The sequence below is a fragment of the Tauraco erythrolophus genome, chromosome 22 (genome assembly GCF_009769465.1).
Source record: "Tauraco erythrolophus isolate bTauEry1 chromosome 22, bTauEry1.pri, whole genome shotgun sequence".
Classification (NCBI taxonomy): domain Eukaryota; kingdom Metazoa; phylum Chordata; class Aves; order Musophagiformes; family Musophagidae; genus Tauraco; species Tauraco erythrolophus.
In genome coordinates, this window is record NC_141486.1 from 9,106,175 (window position 1) to 9,128,172 (window position 21,998).

Consider the following 21,998-nt stretch of genomic DNA (forward strand, 5'->3'; position numbering starts at 1 on the left):
ACTGCCGCATCACGTTGTGGTGATGCTCTGCCCAAGGTACATGGAGTCCTGCCTTAAAGCAGCACGTACAGCTTCGTGGTGCCTTTCCCCCTGGAAAGGAGCAGAGCCGAGCCCGCACCCTCACCAGGGATGCTACAGGAGCTGGTCATGGAACAGGAGGAAGTGCATTAATTTAGATTTACTGTTTGGACCACAGCACTGTCTGATCATGGCCCAGAGCCACTTTGGACTACATGCTGTATACAATTGCAACAAAAGGAGGTATTTTCCAACAGTAGTTGTAAGGGAAGGAAAAAGACAGTAAGTGACCACGGGTAGGCTGGATGTACAGTGTGGAACAGCTTTGTTAGCCATCTCCAACTCCACTGTCCATATCAGCATCTTCTACTAGAGTGGGCCGATTTTCCAAGAAACATCCGTTCTTGCCTTCTTTTGGGTTGATGCTGGTAAAAACCACCAATGGAAAAATTCATCCTCAGTATCTATAGGTGGGATCCCAAGGCAATTCTGAAGAGAAGAGGAAAATCTATTGCACAGGCAGCTACGGTGGCATCCAGGCTGCCAGAAGAGAACGTCCTGTGTTCATCATTGAATCTGTCTGGATGAAATAGGCTATTCAGGAGAATCACACAGGCATGATTTCCTCTGAGGACAGATTGACCACTCCTCGGGTATCAGATGCTACTGACCCATCGCCGCATGCTGAACGAGTGCTCCCAGAGGGGTCCCTGCAGCAAGTCCTTCTGTCACACACTCTGAAGCCCCATGCCAGCGATGCTCATGCCTGGCATCTTTCCCCCTGACATTTTTCTGACAAAAGGATCAATAATTTTGGTCTATTTGGAAAACCTACACTGGGCAGCCCTTGAAATACCACCATTGAAATGTCAGCTGAGCCAGTGTCCCCAGGAAGGGACGGGATCCGTCTGGCCTCACTGATTGTACAAGAGTGGTGAAGAGCGGAGGAGACAGGGAGGTTTTACAAATGTATGTCCCTAAATGGGTCCATGAAGTCATCTCCTTGGGATTCATGTTTGGTGGAGCCGTTTTCCAGTGTAGTGCAATTGCAATGCTCAATTTGGGTATTTACCACCAGGTAGCACAGCCCTTCGTGCCCAGAGAATGGAGATGTTTTTGTGGAGGGTGAGCTGTGCTGGGGAAAGGGCAGTTTGTTCTCCCAGGTGGCTCATCCAAGTCCAGCCATCAGCAGAAATGTATGAAAATGGCTGTGTCACCCTTGGAGCTGCTGCAAAACCTGTCCCCTGAATTTAGTTGCCTCTTTCACTCCAGGGGGAGTTTTGAATGTAGAAACTATTCATGGTTGCTCCAGGAGTCACACGTTGCTCTGCATCCCTCCCTGGTGTCATGAGCAGGGGATGAGGCTAAATACAAGGGCTGAAGGACTGTTGGTGTCATCACATCCAGCCTGCAGCTGCTGAAAATCTCCTACTTCTTTGTCATAATCATTGTAAGTGGAAGATCTCTCCTGTTCCATTGAGTTTGCTTTCCTTTACCCTCTGGGTATACCAGTGTTATCAGAACTGACTTTTGCCTCCCAGGTCTTCCTGAGCCACCCTGGCTCCTGTGACTTGGCTGAAGCACACCAGGCCGGTGGCCCTGGGAGAGTCCCTCCTTGGGGGGGCATCCCTCACCATTGCAGCAAACAGAAATTGTGCAATACCAGTATGATCATACACTGCTTGGGAGGAAAGGGGGTGGGGAAACAAGGCAGAGAACCCAGTTCCTGGGCATGAACGCGCTTTCCCATGGTTTTCTGCAGGAGATGCCCATACAGGGAGCAGCAAACAGCAGGGTTGGGTTTAAGGAGCATTTCGACATCCACATCTTCAGTAAAGGTCCACCCTGGTACACTTGACACCAACATTTCAGGGGAAAGGGCACAAAAAAGACAAGAAGGTGTCTTCGCTGAATTTATGCAAAAGGCAGGACAACTGAGTGTGAAAATAAGTCTTTTGAAAAAATTGTATCTGAAACGTGCCTTTTCCTCAGTAACAAAGCACCATGAAGCTATTTTCTCCATGCCTGGACTTGCCTTCATCTCAGCGGGGAGGAAGAGAGCAGGACCCCAGCGAGCAAGAGGCACTTGGCTTGGCAAGAGGTTTTCAGAGAGGCAGAAGGTGAGAGGAGATTGCAGAGCCAGGAAGGATGCCAGCCGGGGAGGCCGTCAGCCTGCTCTTCCAGGAGAAATAGTTTTGTTCTTCAAATCTAGATCTCAGTAAGGGTTCCAGCTCTTGCACCAGCAAAAGGGAGGGCTGAGAGGAGGCAGCCGGGGGGAAGGTTTCTGTACGTGAAGGCTCTTTTATCTGATAAAAAAAGTCAATGCAAGAGTCCACAGTTTGGAGTAGAAACAGGACCTGGGGTTTTTTTCCTCAGGGAAGGATAATCAGACTGTGAAATAACTCAGCTGAAGGCACAGTGCCCTCTCCATTGCTTGACATAGATAAATCAGAGCCAAGAGCCTTTCTGAAAGATGCATCCTGGCTCCAAATTTCTGGAGGTATCTTTCAAAGTCTAGGTAAGACGCTGTGGGAATCGAAAGATCCGAGTTGTGTTCCCAGGCTGTGTCACACTAGGCAGTTTTTTCTTTTTATTTCTCTTGGTTTCTGTGATGTACGTCCTGGGAGTGGAGCTGGACAAAAGACCGTACAGGGCTCACGCTCTGGAGCCTGGAGCTCAAGTTCAATAACAAGGTTCTTGCTATTAATTAAGAAAGACTTCAAAAGAGGAATAAATTAAAACAAATTGCAGAGCCAATGCTTTTGTCATTTACCCAGGTGCAAGACATGACTATTACCGTGAAGGTCAATGAAGGAAGATGTGTATAAAAGCAAAGGAGGGGGAGAAAAGAGATTCCCCTCGGGTACACGCCGTTGCTGACTTGGAAAAGGTGCTGTTTCAGAGTCTTATCTGGTACCACTGTGGAAAACAGGGGGAGTTTCTTGTGTTCTGATGTCTAAGACACCCAAACTGAAGTCATCCTCCACGGTCCCAGCAATTTAAGGCGAAGCTGATCTCACCATTGAAAAATCTTTGTGTGAAAGAAACTCTCATTGCTAATCCCCTGCACCTCTCAAATCTATTTTAAGCCCCGTGAGCTGCACCTGGGCCCTCGCATGGAGCATCCTGAGCAGCATCAACCATGTGCTGCCTTGTGCCACGGGGTTAAAGGAAAGATGCTCTGGTGGTTTTTGAAGCCCTTTTAAACAGTGCACCCTGCAGAGAAACACAACCACATGTAACTCCCTTGTCCTCCCTCCTTCCCCTGATTTGGGGGAAATCATTTTGTCCCACTGCAATCCCTGCCAGGGGGAAGGTGATGCCCGTGGTTAAAAAAAAAAAACCCTTCTAAGGTAGGAATGCATCCTGCCAGAGGAGGATGTGTTCAAACCCTGTCGTATCACTGATGCTTTTGGCCTTATTGCACCACTCCTGATAAAGTCAAGGGGAGCTTAATGCTTTTTAAAGGTCCTCAGCTTTTATGGGCTATAAAGCATTGACCTTAAAGGGAGGTGCTGAGGGAAGTATATTAAAGCCAGATCTACGTGGGATAGTCAGACGTGCTCACTTTCTCCCAGCTGCTCTCTCCACTGCCTTTTTCTAAGCTCTCTTTAACAAGTTGATTACCTTCCTCGACAAGAGCTGCCTGAAGCTGCTGGGTGCTGCTGAAAACCACTCTTAGGAGGTCCAGGGCAACCTTTGCTTGGACATTTGCTGATGGCAACACACAGAAGTCTTTTCCCAGTTTGTTTTCAGCTCTTCGTCCCCACTGAGCCTGGGATCACTGTGCTGTAAATGTCCTGGTTTCTGCTGAACTCTCTGATCCCAGGACTTGGAGAAAGTCCTGCGTCAGCTCATTGCTACAGAGAACCCATTTCCCACTCCAGAAGTAACCAGTATCAGAGGACCCCAGAAGAAACCCTTTGCAATGAGCAATCAGTGGGAAAATCCTCATGTGGGGCCTCTGCTAATTGTGGGCCCGTGGCAAGTGATTTCTATTAAATCATTCAGCAACCATTAAGAGAAGATCTGCATTATGTTTGTCACCTCTGGAAAAGGGGGATGCTGCTATTCGCCTGCATTGCCAGATACTGAGAGACTTAATACTTCTGAAGTCCTGGGAAAACAGTGGTTTGGAAAGTGCTCAGTGAGTGTGTGTGAGAGAGAAATAAGGGATAAACAGTCCCCATGGGCCTTGGGGAAGGGAAGGGCACAGCCAGAAGACTGTGGGGTGGGCACTGCCCGCAGCCCCCCACCCCAGCCAAGCCCCGGGAACATCAGCAGGACCCTGGCAGGGTGCTGGGAGCGGATGAGAGGGAGGATGCTCTGCAGAGCAAGAGGGTTGTCACCGTGTTCCTAATGCTTTAAATCCATGTGGGGCCGAGCCTGGCAGCGGGTGCTGCTCAGAGCCCTCCTGCAGGGCTCGGTTTGAGAAGGCATCTTTGCTTGGGGGTTGGTACTTTTGGGGAGATGAGATCCCTCCGCACCTCCGGCAAGTGGGGGCAGCTCAGCAGGTCCGTGAGCTCCGGGGTGGCAGGGAGGGGGTTAACCCCAACCCTCCCCCCAGCTCCGCTCCCCGCGGTGCCGCCGCAGCATCTCCCCCCGCTCCCGGCCCTGCTCCGCCGCTCCCCGGGCTGGTTTTCCCCCCTCTCCTTTTGCCGTGTTTAGTTAAATTTCCCCCGCCTTAGTTGATGTCACATCCTGTTCCACAGCCATCCCCTGCTAGTAGCCAGCCCTACCAATTCCTTTCTTTTCTTTTTTTTTTTTTTCCTTCCCCTAATCCCTGTCCTCTCCCCATCACCCCCCCTTTTCAAGGCAAACTTTTGGCAATAGCAGAGATAATCATTTCGTGCTCCGTTGAATTTCTCCTCGCAAATGTCTTTCGATCAGGGGAGCCATTAAAAAAATAAAAAAAAAAATATTGCCAGAGAGCCAGCACCGAGAGCGGAGGAGAGAAACTGGGATCCCAATAAATATGCAAAGTGAAGGCTCTGCTAAGCAGATTTCTTGCATTGCTTCCTGGGGGTGCTGAGAGCCGCCCGGAAAATATTCTGATTTTTTTTTTTTAATTGCATTTGATTGTGGTTTTTTTTTTTTTTTTAAATTAAAATAATAATCACAATAAAGGACTGAGGAGGCAGCGAGGCGCTCGGTGATCGGCGCAGGGAGGCTCGCCCGGGAGGTGATCTGTATGCAAGGTGCCTAGAACGGGGTGCGAGACATGCAACCGGCAAGCAAGCTCCTCACCCTCTGCTTCCTCATCCTGATGGGCACAGAACTCACCCAAGTAGGTTTCTCTCTTGCTTTTCCCCCCCATAACCCCCCTTCTCTCCCTTTCTCCCCAACGCCATTTTCTATTAAACCTCGAGAGCACAAAAGAAAACTGGAGTAGGATGCTGCACCTTCGTGCCCCCCCTTCCTGGGTATCCCCCCCCCCCCCCTTCCCGGGCACTCCCCCCTTTGCTCAGCCCGCGGTGCAGCTGGGGCGGGGGGTGGGTGGGAAGCGCGGCGGAGGTGGGGGGCTCAGGAGACCGGACCCCAGAGCTGGGGAGAGAAGGAGGCTGCCCCGGCGTGGGACCCCCGGGGGGATGGGGGGGGGGGGGCGGGCACCTGCCCCACTTGCTGGGAAAGTTGCCGTGAGGGGCGGGGGGGCACCGGGACCCCCGGCCCCGGGCTCGGCCGGCCCCGACCAGCTCCGCGGGGCTCGGGGCTTCGAAGTTCGGGGTTGCCTGTCCCGAGTCCCCGCAGGGACACGACCCGAGCGCACGGTGACGGTCCCTCCTCGTCACCCACCCCCCACCTCCACACCAGTTCCTCGTGTGGGGGCAGCTTTGCTGATTTTAGGTGACATTTAAATGTCCCTCGATGTTTCCATCTGTGACAGGCTGGTGGGAGAGAGGAGCATCTTATTTACCTCCCTCTCCCCCCCTCCGCCTTTCTCTTCTTTACTGGATTTTCATGCTTGTCTTTACTGTCCCGGCCCCTGGACTGAGTGAGTGGTGGGGCTGGGGGGAGGAAAGGAGGCACACCAAAGCCATCTCTTGCAAGTGGAAATAAAACTCCACTTGACTTCTTTAAGGTAATTGGGGAGAGGCAGGTGGGGAGGTTGTCTTTTGGTTTTTTTCCCCAGTCACTGAGGAAAGGAAAAAAAGTAACTGCAAGAGGATGCTCTAGATTGTGGGGTTAATTGTGATGCTGCCTGCAAGCAAAAAAGAAAGAAAAAGAAGCTATAAATAGGAGGGGAATGGAGGCTTCTTAATGTAGGAGCAATTAGCAGCTGGGCTCTCATCCTGGATGCTTTATGTAGATTTTTTTTTTCTCTTTCTCCTGCTGATAATGCTCTCTCCTGTCACTGCCCTATTGCTGAAGTTTCAGTAGCTGAAGCCTTTTGGCTTTGCACCCTCAGAGTATTTCTGCTGCCCCCAGGAAGAAACAGCTCAAGTAAAAGAGCTGCTGTAATTGCATGGAGCCCTCCAGAGAAGGGATGAGAAGGTAGTAAACTGGAGGGGGGAGCAAAGAAATCAAACAGCTGTGTGGATGAGGAGAGGTGGGAAGGAACCAGAGCTGCAAGTGAGTGCCCAGGAGAAGCCCATTGTGTGCGAGAGGCTGCGCGGGGCGTGCGCATGCGCCGCGCTGGACAAAGCAGCCGGTGACGGCCAACGTTGCTTGGGAATCAGCAAAAAGGGGCTCCTCGCTACGCACCCGGCCCAACCGAGGGCACGGCCCCCCCAGCGCCACGGCATCAGTGTGGCAAAGCAGCACGGTGGGGTCCCTCGCCCCGCCGGCCCTCCAGCCTCCCCTCCTACCCAGCCCCAGAGGCTGCACCCACGGCCTGGGGACCCGGCGGGTACCCCCTCCCCAGGGGCTCTCACCGTCCCTTTTCAGTCTTGTCAGCCCCCAGCTCTCTGCATCAGAGAGTTTTTTCAAGGACACAGAGTTGCCACCTCTTGTGCCGAGGATGCCGCTGTGCCTGGCTACTTTCTCCTTTTCTTGCTTTTCCCCCCACCCCCCCCCACAAATGCAGCACTCCAACTTTTCACCCAACTTGAAATCAGGGTGGGGATGTGGAACCAAACCTGCTCCGAACTGCGGGGCTGAGCGCTGCGGGCTGATTTGGGCAGAGTTACCTCCCAGCCCGTCCCTGCCTGCTGCCCGGAGCTTGGAAACCTCTGCCAAAGCCCGGGCTTGGCTGGGCTCGGCTTCGCGGCATCCGCCTGGGCTTTGCTGCCCGCAGGTACCGAGTCCTGCCAGGCCCCACGTGCCAGCCGTGCAGAGCTCTCCCGCTGACTCGCCTGGCTCTGCAGAGCCCTGTCGGAGTTTTAGCATCTCCTTTCTGTAGCACAGCTGCCAGATGCAATCCCCAAATACGCCTTTCAGCCCAGGCACCGCCCAGTGTCTTCCACGTTTAGTTCCGTGCCAGGTTCACATCTCCATTGTATGCATGGAGTTTCTGCCACCCTCTACAGAGATCCTGTGCTGGGGAAGGAGGGATGGAGGTTCAGGGCAGCGAGGGTGCTGATTTAGGCAGCTTTCCCTGACGATGCAGAGGCTCCTGCCATCGCCTCCTCTCCCTCCCTGCAGTGACACTGGCAGGCCAGCGCACAAGAGAGGAAGAAATGGGGAGAGGGATGGCTGGTAACTGAGGCTGGAGGGGGTGAGGACATGGCTGTCCTTCCAGCTGGGTGCTGGGAAAGCTCTTCTGGTGGAGGGGAAGGAGTTGTCTTCAAGGTATTGGTACGGCAGCATTCTCCGGTGGTCCCCTCGGGTGGGAGGAAGGATGCCCTGCCTGGCTGGGAGCACACGGGTGATGCTCGCTGCGGGCTCACCCCCAGGTTTGGTAGGGGCTTTGAGACCTACCTAAGGAGATGGTAGTTTTACCCATGTGAAACAAGGGGTGAGCTACCCCTACCTGCCCCCCCCCGTCCCAGCCCTTTGCAGAAGCCCCTGCCTGCCCCTTGGTGCCCCCGTGCCCCCAGCAGGCAGGGCTGAGAGGAGTGCCGGGAGCCCTGGCCTCCAAGCGAGTCCTGCACGAGGCTCTGAGATTTCTTCTAGCTGCCGAAGGTCTCCTAATTTCTTTTGTGCCTCGCCTTGGCTCTCTGCAGGTCAGTGTTCAAAACCTGGAACGACGTATTTCGGCTGGGTTGAGCCTGGGTTTCAGGGTGCAGCGGCTGGGTATGAGTACTGGGCTGGCATGGGCAGAGCTGTTGCTGCAGGTACCTCGGGGTGCAGCACCCTGGCTCTGGCTGTGTGTGCAGCTTTGGGCAGGGGGCTGCCCGGGCAAAGCACGGGGCTTTCTCTCCTTGTCTTCTTCTGAGTGAGTCCCAGGATGGCTCTGCCAGTGGCCATGGGGGAGCAGAGCCAACTTATGCTGTCTAAGGATCTGCCTGTTCGTGCAGAAGGATAGTGCTGCCAAAAGGGCAGAGGATTTGGGCTGCTGTAGTAAAGGCAGGAGTATCGGCAGAGAGGGGTCAGGATGCCATCTGCTTGTCTGTCTGTCTGACCTGTCCTTTTGTCGTGCCTCATGCTTGCTGGCGAGCTGCTGGAAAGTGAAACCAGTGAAACCCTCTTTGCGTTCCTCAAAGTTTCGCTGGCGCAGAGCGGGACGGCCATCGCTCTGACACCCGCTAACCACTGAAACCACCCAGGAAGAAACACCTTCCTGGAGCAGGCAGTTAGTAAACATTCCGGGCTTTTGCAAAGCAAAAATACCAAACAAACAAAACCAAACTAATTCTGCCATTGATTTTCCCAAAAAACATGTCAGGTCCCTCTTGGGGCTATTTTCAGGGGAAGCAGAGGAGCTGCCAGGGTTGCGCTGTCCATGCCCTGCTGCCCCAGCAGACCCCCAGCCCAGCCACACTGGGTCCTCTCCATCCACAGGGGGTCTTCCCAGTGCCCAGTTTGGGGGCTGGGCTCTTCCCTCCCTTGTCAGGGACACACATGGAAACGAGTAGGATTAAGCTGCGAATCTGCAGCCCATAACAGGAGGCAGCTGCCTCATCTCATAAACCAATTGTGTCTCATTTCACTAACTTCAGCTTTAACCAATAAAAAAGAAAGGTAATTTTCAGCCCTGGGTTGTATTTATTACTCAGGTTATCAGTCCTTGTAATCAGTATTAGCATCACTGCGTAAAGTAATACAAAACTAATTACTATCAGAGTGAATTAGATAGATGAAGGCTGTAGACTGCGTTGACAGTGGAAGAAGCTAATTCTCGAGTTATGAGTGGTAAGTGTTGGCTTTGCTCTGCTGCCATGGAGCTGGAACAAAAGGGAATGAGGCAGGGACAGGGACCCAAGGAGTGTTCCTCTGAGGTTTCCTGCCTGTGGGTGCCTTGGCCAGGCTTTTTGGGACACCCAGCTAGGCAGGGGAGTGCCCAAGAGGTTGAGTCAGTCAAGCAGACCTCCAAAATGGGGAAGATGCGCTTCACTTGGGGAAACTGAGGCACAGAGCCTGAGATATGTCTTAGTACCAGCAGATCCCTACCGTGGAAGAAGAGAACCTCAAAATCCTGGTTCTCCCTCTTCTGCGCTCTGTAGCCGTTGCTTGCCACTGCCCTCCCGGAGCTGAGCCCAGGAGCCCTGGTCCCAGCCTCTGAACTGGCTTTGACCCTGGCGCAACGCCGTGTTTTCCAGCAAGCAACGTGCAGAAGAAGATTTCAGTGTAAAGGCACTTTCTGACTGGAGACGTGCGACTGACCTGGGGAAATATGCCCCAAAAAATCATCATCCCAAATCAAAACATCCGAGTAACGGGAACCCACTGACGCACCCACGACACCTGCACTGACTTTAACGGGCTCTGATCTAGCCCGGAGGCTCTGGCACGTATTGGCACTCGCTGTTAGAGCAGGAGTTTAATGTCAAGAGTGGCTTTAGCTAAACACAGATTTAGCAAAGTGAAGACCTGCAAAGGGGATTAGTCTGGTGGAACACAAGGAGCATGTTCTTTCTGCTGCAGAGTGGTTCTGCTCACCGTGCAGATGACGAAAGGAAAGGTTGCAAAGCGTTTTGTGTGCGGCAGGAGTCGTCCCGGTGTCCATAGCTGGGGGTTAACTTTCTGGAGCACATCGGGCTGCCTGATTCCAAGGAGCACGTGGCTGCTCCTGGAGGGAAGTTCAGCACCAGGCACAGGCAGTTTCATCCAAAAGTCCCACCAGGAGCTGGCCGTGACCTGCAGCATCATGGTCACTGTTTCCAAAGCACTTTCAGATCTTTAATTGCCATTTTCTTCCTTCCTTCGCTTTCCCGGTCTGTCCATCCATACCCTCCCCGTGATGGGAGGGGAAGAGTTTGCTCTGTGTTGGCACAGTGCCGAGGTGACAGGGTCCAGCTCCAGGATTGAGGTTTGTGTGTGTGATGGTAGCACAGATAGTGACAAAAACAGACGAAGGGGCAAGGATATTTGGAGGTCAGACCCAAAAATCAGGGGAGTCTGGTACCATTATTGCTGCGGCAGTTGTGACCTGCTGAGGGACAGATGCCCCATGGCAAACGCAGCAGAAGATTGTCCCACTCTCCAGAGGTGATGGATACAAAGCGTGTATTCCTAAATGAGGATGAAGTTGCCCACGCTGCCTCCCAGGGTAGGTGGGTGCCTCTTCTGCCTCGCACTGTTCACAGCCCTCCCGCTGCCCGCAGGCTGTTACGGAGGGATTTCGATACCTCCTGCCACAAGCCCAGGTAATGAGGAATGCAAGGGAAGGAGGTGAACGTTTACTGAGTTGAGACAGGGATGAGAAGCATCGTCCTTCGCTCAAGAGCAGAGTCCAGTGCTCTCACTCCACGGTGCCGGGCACAAAGCAGGGGTCAGAGTGAGCACCTGGCACAGTGCTGGGGTGGGCTGGGAGCCCTGGCCTGAGCAGGCAGGGCTGGGGTGTACCGGCAGCTCCTTACCCTGCTGCAGGGACCCCCACGCAGAGCTGCTCGGCATCCCCACAGCCTTTGGCTACCAGATGTGCAGTGCCAGAGGGTGCAGCACCTCGCCCCGGTTCTCCAGGTGCTCTCCCATCCATGCGGGACAGAGATGGTCCTTTCCACCCTGCAGCTCACCTCTCTCCATGCAGTCCTTGCTCCTTTGCAAGCACAGCAGCACCTGGCAGTGGGGCAGCAGTGGCGACTCTGGCAACTCAGCATCAGCCAGGGCCCCAGGAGGGATGCAAAGAGTCAGTGGAGGCAGAGAGTCCTCCAAGAAGCCAGTTCAGAGCCCCTCCATCAACTCCAGGAGGGAGCTTTGGAGAAAAGTCACTTAGTCCAAGCATCTAAGGAAGATCCTGGAAGTTACACAGAAAGGTCCTTCTGGAAAGCACAAGACCTTTCCTGCAGCTCCTGGCCAGGGGACACAGCACATCTCATGGGTCTCCACTGTCATGGAGTAGGAGACTCCAGGAGGAGTCGGAAAGAGCTGGAGTATGGGCTGTCCCACGCACCTCAGAGCAATCCAGGGCAGGCCTGAGTGCCCTGCCAAATTACTGAGCCCTGCACTCCCAGGTCAGGAGCTGCCAGCCCTGGGAAGATGCCTGGGGCACTACACTCCATTGAGCAACCAGCTCAGCTGGATGTGTTCTCCTCGCTGCAGGTGTCGGGTGTTAGCTGAGATGCCTCCAGCAGTTACTGGGCCAGCTTGGAGCACCGGCAAGACTTGAGGCTGTTAAAATACGGGTGTATGTATTTTAAGGCAGATCCCATCCTCTCACCATGTGTTAAATAGAAGTTCTTTGACTGTGGTCTACGGACACCATCTCCCCGTAAGCTTGGGAGCAACAGAAACTTCAACACCTCTTCTCTGAACCAGCCAGGAGAGGGAGACAGTGACCGCCGTGTCCTGCACACACACTGTCACACTGTCGCGCACACACACGTGCATTGGCCTGTTTGCAAACCTTGACCTTGTAGGGCTCCTTTAGACAGTCAGTCACATTTTGCGTTATCACTTCCCAGCAGCGGAATTTTCCACTAAGTAGCTATTTTGGAAGACCCTGTTCTTTGCTTTTATCTCTCATTCCTCTTCTTTATCTGCTCAGAATGTATGCATGCAAATAGGATCTTTTGTTCCCTAACAGTTCATCTTCTCCTGCTTTTTCTTCTCTGCTACAGCAGGGGAGGCACCGGGATGGCAGCTCTGCACCCTCTGCTCTTCTCGAGGGCGGCTGTAGTGAGCACATCAGGACAAGAAAAACATCTTAAGGGTGATATTATAAGGGTTTTTTCCAAGGCAATGCCTGGTGCAAAAAAACCACAAAGTGATCAGGAGAAAGGTGAACTCAACCAGTTCAGCAAAACTGGTGCTGAAGAGATTTCTGCAGACGTTATGAAGGAAAGTTGCCCTTTAAGGGCCAGATCCTGCTTTGCCCTGGAAAGGCCCATCGGTGAATGCGATCAGGTCAAAAGAGTCCTTCTGGATTTCGCTAGCATTTCTTCTGGTTTGCTCTAACATGAGTAAAGGCAGTGTCAGGTCTACCACATCAAGTTCATGTTCCTACTGTTTTTTCTATCTGTGTTGCGTTTTGTTGCCACGCTGGGCTTCTAAAAACAGGGAAATCATTAGGGTAGGGAAGAAATTTCCACCTTTGCACGTCGCCTACTTCAGGCACTGAGATGACAGGGGTCATTTTCCTGCTTGATGCTCATGACCTAGCACTACACGGGGTGACCAGCAGCATCTCACTGCACAGCAGTGACCACTCACCACCTCTTCCTTCTGAGGAACCTTTCAGTCCGAAAAAAAGAGAAACAGTGTCATTTCTGGGAGCTGCTTTTTTGTCAGGTCTCTGCTTTGGACCAGCTGGCATGGGCTCAGCTTGCATGGCTGTGCCACAGGCAGCCTGATGGTGTTGGGTTATACCCTACGGGCTCGGGGCCATCCTGCTCCCAGCACAGGTCGTTAATGCATTAAGTCACTGAAGTTTCTGAAAAGGTATGGAAGAACAGCCAATCTCTTGATGTCCCTGCCTTGACTCCCTTTATCTTACCAGCAAAAAGATTCCCAAAAAACTGCTGCTTTTGGCTATTTCATAAACACAGCAAGCAAGAAAAAGAAAGAATACCACCTGGATTTTTCTGCTCTCCATTATTACACACAGAGCCCCTCTTTCAGCTGACGTAAAGGGTTTTGCTCCAGGGAATCAGAGCAGCTCCACTGACTGCTGCTGCCAGAGCACGGACCCTCTGTGCTGGCTGCTGGGAAAAGGGTCCTGGTTAACGAGTCCCTTCCTTAGCAGGGACTTGTGGCTGCTGCTCCTCTCGCTGTGCCTCACTGTCCCCATCTGCAGAAGCTCTAATCATTGCAAAGCTCTTGAAGGGCATATGAATGAAATCACTTGCGTGTGCTGGTAGGAAATGAGTCTTTCTTTAGTTCAGGTGGAATCCAGAGCAAGGCAAAGGAGCATTTCCTACCCCACTGAGTACCATTTTAAATAATAAATTATCCCGAGGTCTGATTCCCTTTGTATGTGTTTGGAGTAGACAAATACAAGGGACAAACTTTACTTACAAACTAGTTTCAAAATGAATATTAAGATGATTTAATTGTAGCACTCCAGTGGTTTATATGGTGTGAAATCAGATAAGCAGTTGGGGTCTCAGCTGCTATGGTGCTGAGCACAACGTAAGCACCTGTTAGAACTGGAACAGAACAAGGAGCTGTGACTTACTCTAAAAGATTGAAGCCATCTGAGGCTTTTGCCTAATGAACGTGTTCCTACAACCACAGCTGAAACACCTCCTGGGTGCAGACCACCTCGTCACAACGCTGGGTGACCTGATGGTGGTTTTGTCTTGGAAAGGGTGCCTGGGCTGGGGGAAGCCGATTTCACGGGGTTCAGCTCCTTTGGGAGCCCTAAGCAGGACAGTGTCCAATTCGGAGGGCAGGAGTGTTTTCTCACTGATTTCAGGGGCAGATTGACCTGTCCCCTGGCTGACTTACCCAGATTAGAGCAGGGGGAAAGGCCAGGAGTGACACGGTCTGAGGGTGCTGGGAAGCGAGGGACGGAAATGGCATTTCAGCCACTGCCTCCCAGCTGCCAGCGTCTGGTTCTGCCGCCGCGTTGTCGGAGGGACAGGATCCGACCTGGCGTCAGCGCTCGTGCGCTAACTCATCTCTTTTTCTCCACCTGGTGGACTTGCTAAATGTGTTTCCATTTCAGTGCTTTGCAGAAACTCCCCAGCGCTCTCTGCCTGTGGTCTGTCCCCGCTCCCTTTGCCCGGACCAGGGGTGCTGGGGTGCACTGGGATGATCCCACGCCAAGGGCCGGGTCCCCAGCCAGGGACAAGGTTCCATTAGGTGGCACAGGCCAGCTGGGCAGCGACTGCGTTTCCAGGCACAGCTCCCTGCTTGGGACTTGCTGCATGCACCAGCCTGGATGCTGTATGGTGAGGAGTTACTGGGGGGTCAAGGCCTTGGGGCACCCCTCAGCGCTCTCTCAGCTGTAGCCCAGCCAGCTCTGGGGGAAGGGGCTGTGAGATCCACAACCCCAAGGTGCCATGTGTGGGAGGAGCAGTGCTGGAGGGGGCAGGTTTGGGGCTGGGCTGATCAGACTCCAGAGGGTATGTGGTGACTCCCGTAGGCTGGCCAGGCTAGGGGTGTGAAGGCCATGGAACAATGCGAGGTCTCCTGGAGCAGGGCTGTGGTGGCTGTTCCAACATGCCAAGGTCAGTGCTATACCCGTGGAGCGAGGGAGGTGACTTCTGTCCTCTGGAGAGGGCCAGGGGATTCATTTCATAATTTGCTTTGCGTGGGATGTGTGAAGGTTCACTTAGGGAAGGATGTGTAAGGAACTGCAGATCTCTGTTGGTCGGAGACTTTGGTTCTGAAGCCACCAGAGCAGTTTTGTAAACACCTTCAGGAAACCTGAGTTGTGAACAAGCTCCATCTCGCTGCAGACTGTATGCCGGGCCCGTACAGACGGGCTGCGTGCGGTTTGCAGTGTAGCTGCACGTGGCATTCCTTGGCAGGGTTTTCCTTGGAACCACACCAGCCTCAGAGCAGGGCTGGGGCAGGAACAGGACAAGAGCAGGGCTGCCAGCTGGGGGCAGGGGGTGCTGCCAGGGCATTTCGGTTTAGCTCAAGTGCACTGGATCCTTCGTGCCAACAGAGCACTGTGGTTGCAGAGTGTGGTGAGGGGGCGAGCAGGGATGCAAAGGATGCTCTGACGGGACACAGCCTGGGAAGATCGCAGATCCGGGGACCACCAGGTGCCCCACCTGGGTCTCACACCTCGTGCGGGAGTGGTGCAGCCCCTGCGTGCACCACGGCGGGGAACGCCGCTCCCGGCCGCCCCGGCGGGCCGCCCCTGTGTCCCCCTGGAGAAGCCGCGTCCCCGGCACGGTGCTTCTCCTCCGGCCCCCCCGCGGCTGTGCGCCCACCCCGACCGACCCCGCACCGCACCGCGCCCGGCGGCGCCACAGGCAGCCGGCAGGGGGCGCCGCGGGGCCGCGCCGCAGCGGGGGAGCCGCCCCCCCCGCCCCGTCGCCACACCCGCCCCTTGCCGACGCTCTTCTCCTCCCTTCCCCGAATCTTTTCCGCCTCCTCCTCAATTCTTTTCCGCTCTCCCCAAATCTTTTTCCCTTTCCGCAATTTTTCCCCCTTCCCAAATCTTTTCTCCTCTCCTTCCCTCCGCTCCTCCTTCCCCAAACCTCCCCCCTCCTAAAAAAAATACTTCCCTCCCCTAAATCTCTCTTTCCCTCCCCAAATCCCTTCTCCCCTCCTTCTCCCTCTCTCCCCGCTGCCGCCCACCCGCCCTCCGCAGTCGCTCGGGCTGGCTGGGCGCTCCGCGGCGCTCACGCCCCCCTCTCCCCCCGCCCCTCCCTCCCCGCTTCCCGCCCCGGTCCCGTCCCGCCTCCTGCAGCCGCTCGTTCCGCTCCGCTCCGGCTGGGGCGCGCCCGGCGGCGGTGGGCGCAGGGAGGCAGCCCCGTTCCGGCACCGGCTCCGGTAACACCGGCACAGGCACCGGCAGCACCATCGCCAGCGCCGGGCAGGGCCGCGGCGGGGCGGCGGCGGCGGACGATGGGCTGGCGGCGAGCGGCGGCGGCGGCCGGGCGGCTGGCGCAGCCCGTCCCCAGCGGCATGGAGCCCGGCGCCGGTGCAGAATGAAGGGTGCCTGGCGCCCACCCCCGCAGACATGTCTGTGCCTTTACTCAAGATTGGAGTCGTCCTCAGCACCATGGCCATGATCACCAACTGGATGTCGCAGACGCTGCCCTCCCTCGTGGGGCTCAACACCACCAAACTCACGGCGGCCACGGGCGGCACCTTGGACCGCAGCACGGGAGTAAGTGCGGGGGGCGGCGGGCAGGGGACGGGGCTGGGAAGAGTTGGGGGGGCGCCCGGCTGCCCGGAGCATCCCTGTCTCCCCAGGGCGGCTGCGCCTCGCTCCCCGCCCCGGCCGCCCGCTCCCTCTTCACCTGGCTGTCCCTTGAGCTGCCTAAATCCCTCCTTGCCCGGGTGCCCCCCCCCGTACCCCCGGGACCTCCCCGGCCCTCTGGCTCCCTCCCTGCCTCCTCCCCCTCCCGCCGGCAAGCCCTGCAGGAGCCCCCCCCGGCTGCAGAGAGCAGCCCCTCGGGGTGAATGGGAGGGGGGCATCGCTTGCGAAGTGCCCCCCCCGGGGCTGTGCAGGCGCGGGGAGCGGGGTCGGGGCAGTGCGGGGCTGGGGGGAGCCGGCAGGAGGCGGGGGACTGAGGTGGCGGTGCGGGGAGCGCCTCTCCCCTCCTCCTCCTCCTCCTCCTGCCCTCGGGTTCAGACATCCGTAGCCCTGGGCTGGGGGCGACCCGGGTGCTGCCCCCCGCCCCGTGCCTTCAGGCAAAGGGTTGCGAAGTTTCCCTCGTCGCTGGGCGAAGCAGCTTGGGACGGCAGGTGCGAATCCCGCAAAATCTCAGCCGCTCCGCTGCCTTTAATCGATAGTCGTTAACGGGATGGAAAACGCAGTGGAGAAGTTGCGGTGTGTTTCGGTCGTGGCGTGTGTTTGCCGTCCCTGTTTGGCTGGGGGGGGGGGCTGGTACGGTGCCTGGTCTTGCCACTTGGGAAACGGCTGAGAAAATTTGGGAAATTTTTGGGAAATCTTTCCTTCTGCCTTCCCTGAGCAGGGAAAAATGGGCACCCTCTGCCTCCGGGCTGCATGGCTGTGCCTTCGGAACGAGCTAAGGTGCTACAGCCCTGCTGCTGCTGCAAGACTCGTATTTCATGTAGTGGATCTGCTGGTTGTGAATGAAGCTGGGATTATTTTTTTTTTTCCATGTTACCGGAGATTATGAGACCCTTTTTTTTTTTTTTTTTTTTTCCCGGTTGTTTTACCTAGAGAATCGTGTGTCTGCCTCGCTGTCTCTCTTGGTGCGTGTCTGTCATCATGGGTATTTGCAAGGTTATTTGTAATATATTGAAATAGTAGAAAGAACGTTTCCCTTCTGGTTGGCAAAATGGTCCCAGCGATAGGAGGCTGAATGGCGATTAAATAATATATTTTGTAAAGTGCTGTGAGATCAAAGGTAAATTAAGATCAGAGAGGTTTGAAGAGCACAAGGGGCGTGAGGGGGGCTGGGGACCACGCTGGGTTTGTGGCTAGGCTCCCTTTCCCGTTCTGCCCTGTGTCCTGGGAGCTGGGACGGAGGCACCGATCGGATGCTTCAGGCTGCATCCCGTTGCGGGGCTCGGCACCTGCAGAACGTTTGGGGGGAACTGGTGGTGTGGCGAACCCCCCAATCCCCAGGAGAGTCTGGCGGAGGAGGGGAGAAACATAACTCCTGGTGTCCATTTACTCATTTTCCTGCTGCGGATTCCGGGAGAGCTGTGCAGAGGCACATCCATCCCTGCTCAGCCCTCAGCCAGGACACCGTATCCTCCTGGGGAGCTCGAGCACGTCCTTCTCCTAGTGTCAAGGAGAAGTCGAGTGCTTTGTAGCGACAGCCGGGCAGCAGGTTCCCCGCCCCGATGCGCTCGGTGCCTTACAGCACCCTACAACCCTCCCTGCTTCGTGGCTCTCCTCATGTCCACGCATTCCCACTTGCGTTGCCTTCTTGCTCTCCTTTTCAGACCCTTCCTTTATTTGTCCCAAATCCATATTTTTGCATCACAAATGATTTTTGCCAGCTGGGCCCTTGAAGGAGCTTCCCTCCACTTCCAGCACAGCTCCAGTATCTGCCACATCCATCCTGGTCCTCCACTCAACCCCCTTCCCTTCCTACAGCCCTGCCAGGCCTCCCCCCATTTACTTAACCCCTCTTTCCCTGTGTTAATCAGGTGTTGCCTACCAACCCAGAGGAAAGCTGGCAGGTCTACAGCTCTGCCCAAGATAGCGAGGGACGTTGTATATGCACAGTGGTGGCACCTCAGCAGACGATGTGCTCGCGTGATGCCAGGACAAAGCAGCTGAGACAACTATTAGAAAAGGTAATGGTTGAGCACTTCTGGGAAATGTGGTTTGGTCTGGCATGACGTTGGGGGTAAAAACGTGAGCGAGCTGGCCTGAGCCTTGGTTTCCAGGGAAGATGGATGGACCCCTTGGGCCAGCCCTCCCCTGCCGTGGTTGTCCCTGTGCATGTGGTGGGGAATAATCAGCCACAGTTGGGAGTTTAAATCTCTTGGTGTTTCTGAGGCACAGAGGAAAAGAGATTGTGGCCTAAGATCGGGTTAAAACTGCTGAGATCAAAGCAACAATAAGGAACTGTATCACTAAAAAAAAAGATGTCATTTACTCGTTCTTTTCATTATGTTAACACAAGCAGTTTCAAAGGATGAGCCTCAACAAAATGAGAGAAGATAGAATTAGAAACCCAAAGTCCATGCATTCCTAGCCAAGCTGATATTAAAAAGGTCGAATAAAACAGTACAAGCTGTCGACATCAAACAGCACAGAAATGACAGCCAGTGGTTTTCTTTCTAATGTTGACATCTACTTGATTAGTTTTTAATAGTCTACTGTCCAAAGAGATCAAAGAATCTCATTAGAGCAACGTTCCCGATAACAAGAAATTTTCCAGATAATAGATTTCATGGAATAAATGCTGTTTCATGTGAAACAGTGCTCTTCTCTTTAAAATGTAAGTGGACCCCTGTGCTGGATATATATGATTATCCCTCACACCCTAATGCTATGTTGGCATGTGTTGTGCATGACAAAATAATTTTTATCCCGCTGCTTTAGGGAAGGTGATGTATTAGTCACTCATAACAATATTAAACCCACACTTAACTGATTTTCCTGTGTGATAAGGACAATAAAGTGAGGCAGGAAACATTTAGCCCTAAAACATTTCTTTGGTATATCAGAGGCTTCTAAAAATAATCCCACTCAAGCTTTTATTTTTCTAAGCAATAGCAGCAATTGGTCCAACAGCACGTTTGTCTAAGAGGCAGCAGCTGACACGGGCGCCCGAGAGCCACCGTGTTCCCAGAATGGCTCATAGGCACTAAACAAGCAGGAATTGCCCCAACGCCCTCTGCTAATGCACAGGCGAGTTGGGTGGACGAGCCCTGGGATAACACCAGTTCCCGAGCGGAGGGTGCAAGTGCTCAGTGATTTTTTTTCCCTCCTGCAGCTCTCTGGCTGCCGATGGATAAGAGAGGAGCAGTATTTCGAGGCATGTGTTCTGGAGATATGTTACCTGCCTGCTAATCTGTCTGCATCTCACTCCCACGCTAACCTATATGAAAACCCCAAAATAAAGAATAGGCTGTTAGTGCCAGACATCTGATCTTGATGGAGGCTGGAATGATAATCCCTATAGGAAAACGCAACCGCAGAGAAAAGCGTCCAGCTTCGCAGCAAGAATTTCAAACCTGAGAACTCCTTCCCTCATCTGACATTTTAACTCTAGCTTCGTGGTGGGGAAGCTCGCATCTCCTGGTTTCTCTCTGCCAGCAGATGAAGAAGCACGATATGTCAAAGAGGTAATTGCATTTGGATTTTCAAAGGAGGAGACCTGGAATTCACCTATGGAAATAATAAGGCGTTGCTTTCACGGGCAAGAAATAAGCTGCATTTGTGTGTGTGTGTAACACAAACCAATTACAGCATCTTCAGTGAAAATCTCCGCATAGAAGCTTCCGCAGCTGAATGTGGTTCAAAGCTGCCAAGACCCCATCACCCTCAACACATGGGCACGGGCATATGCAGAGGAACTGCAGTTCATGCTGGTAGCAAGTGAATCCTGGGCACCCCGTCAGTGTAAAGAGCAGGCGTCGGGCGAGGTGAGGTGAGCCAGGTCCGCGTGCCAGCGCACACACTGTTCAGCCCGTGTTTTGACACCGAGGTGCCTGAGCTCATCTTTGGCTGGAGTACACGGAGTCCTTCCAGCCTTGCATGTGTCAGGTGCTGAGTCCAGATCTTGGACTGCAATCAAACCAAGGCATCACCTAAATCCTGTTCATAAACAAATTCTGTTTTATCTTCAAACAGATTTTTATTTAATTTATTTTGGCCCTGTTATCTGGGAGGACTTCCTCCTCTGATGGTTAAACCATTTTTGGTTTCCTGCCAATTCTTATTCTTTGCCAGCACTAGTTTCCAGATTAAACAGTTCTTTTTGTTCCTTTGATATTCACTTAGATGTTTAAGTAGGGAGGGCAATGACATCTCTTCTCAGCCTTCATTTTGCCTTTTACAGACCTTGTAAGATGAACTTTTCATGTCCTGGTCCATCGGCTGAGTCCATCTCTCTGCTAATTCTTCCTGTAGGCCACGAAATTCTCCCTCAAGATATCTCATGTTACTGCTTCACCAGTTTGTCCAGCTACCGAAAGCTGAAGATTCATCCTAATTCAAACCTCAAAATGGGCTTAGAACAGCTCTTTTGAGCTAGCACGAAAAACGATCCTCATCGAAGCTGGAGTAGGGTTTAAACCATGGCTTTGGCTATATAAATCTCAGTAGAGTCATCAGGCCAATATTGACTCTCCATTACTCTGGTTTAATTCTGAAACAACTCAGTTTCAAAGAAGATGACAAGAACAGCACTGGAAGTTTCGTTTGTATCAATTTTCTATTTCAAATGCTAAAATTAACTCTTTTCCCCAAGACAATGGCAGGTATCTCTCTCCCATTAGCTTGATGGAAAATGAGATTTCTTGTTGACAGTGCGTGTTCCACCAATGGAGGCCAAAAGCATTTTAGCTGATGTTTGAGAATAGCAGTTAATGGATGAAGCTGAGGGAATTTGAGAGGCAGTATCCTTAGATCTCTGTTCATTAGAGCACTTATGTACATGCTTAAGTTTAAGCTATGAACAGTCTCCTTGAAATCTAATCATGTGCCCAAGTACTTTGCTGGATCAAGGGCTTAATATGCTAATGAAGGAAAACAAGTAGATCTTCAGCTGATGAAGCACGCAGAGATCAGGAATGATGGAGACTGACCAGAATCTTGCCTGGTTGAAAACAATACAGGCAAGAAATAGCAAGTCTGGACTTGTAAAACACATCCCTGAAATAGCACAGCAGCTAATTTTAGGCATCTCAGTTTAGACACATGTGAGGAGGCTCTTTTCCTCTGCAGTCAGGGGAGAGGGAGGCTCCTCCAGAGGTGACTCAGAGCACAAGCCTGAGCGAGATGCTCCGATTCATTTCCCAGCGGAGTCTGTCTCTCCTTCTCTGCCATCCAAGAGGCAGCGTCAGGAGCCCCCGTAGCCTCGCTCAGCCCCTGCGGGGTCAGATACCAGCCTATCATCACCAAAATGCTCTTTTCTGATTGCTTGCAGCTTGGCCTTTAATTGGAGTTAGGCGTTAGTGGAATAAATTAGATCAAGTCTGTACGATCCTGACAAGTCATTCCTATTCCAGCCCATTGGAACAATTCTATGTAGATACAGCTCGACTCAGAGGAGGATAGACTGGATTACCAGGAGAAAAATATCTGCAGACCAGTCATGCTTGTCTAAGACTTCCCTTCTCCTGCCTTGGGGTAGAGAGAGGTCTTCTCTCCACATCCAGCACAGGTGAATTAGCATCCAGCCATGTCCATTGAAAGCTGACGTACCCCGGGGGAGGCATGG

At 53.4% G+C, this 21,998-nt stretch overlaps 1 protein-coding gene across 2 annotated transcripts in view; it reads left to right on the forward strand.

Annotated features, from left to right (window-relative positions):
- Positions 1-5,239: 5,239 nt before the first annotated feature.
- OLFM1 (olfactomedin 1) overlaps positions 5,240-21,998 on the forward strand; it is a 32,381-nt gene continuing 15,622 nt past the window's right edge. Inside the window, exons 1-2 of one of the 2 annotated variants that reach the window (XM_086625089.1) lie at positions 5,240-5,305; positions 18,250-18,399. In XM_086625089.1, coding sequence (XP_086481215.1) covers positions 5,240-5,305; positions 18,250-18,399 — 216 coding nt within the window. Of the gene's footprint in view, positions 5,306-16,138; positions 16,289-18,249; positions 18,400-21,998 lie in introns of those variants that run through there. The other variant, XM_086625088.1, reaches the window with a different exon arrangement.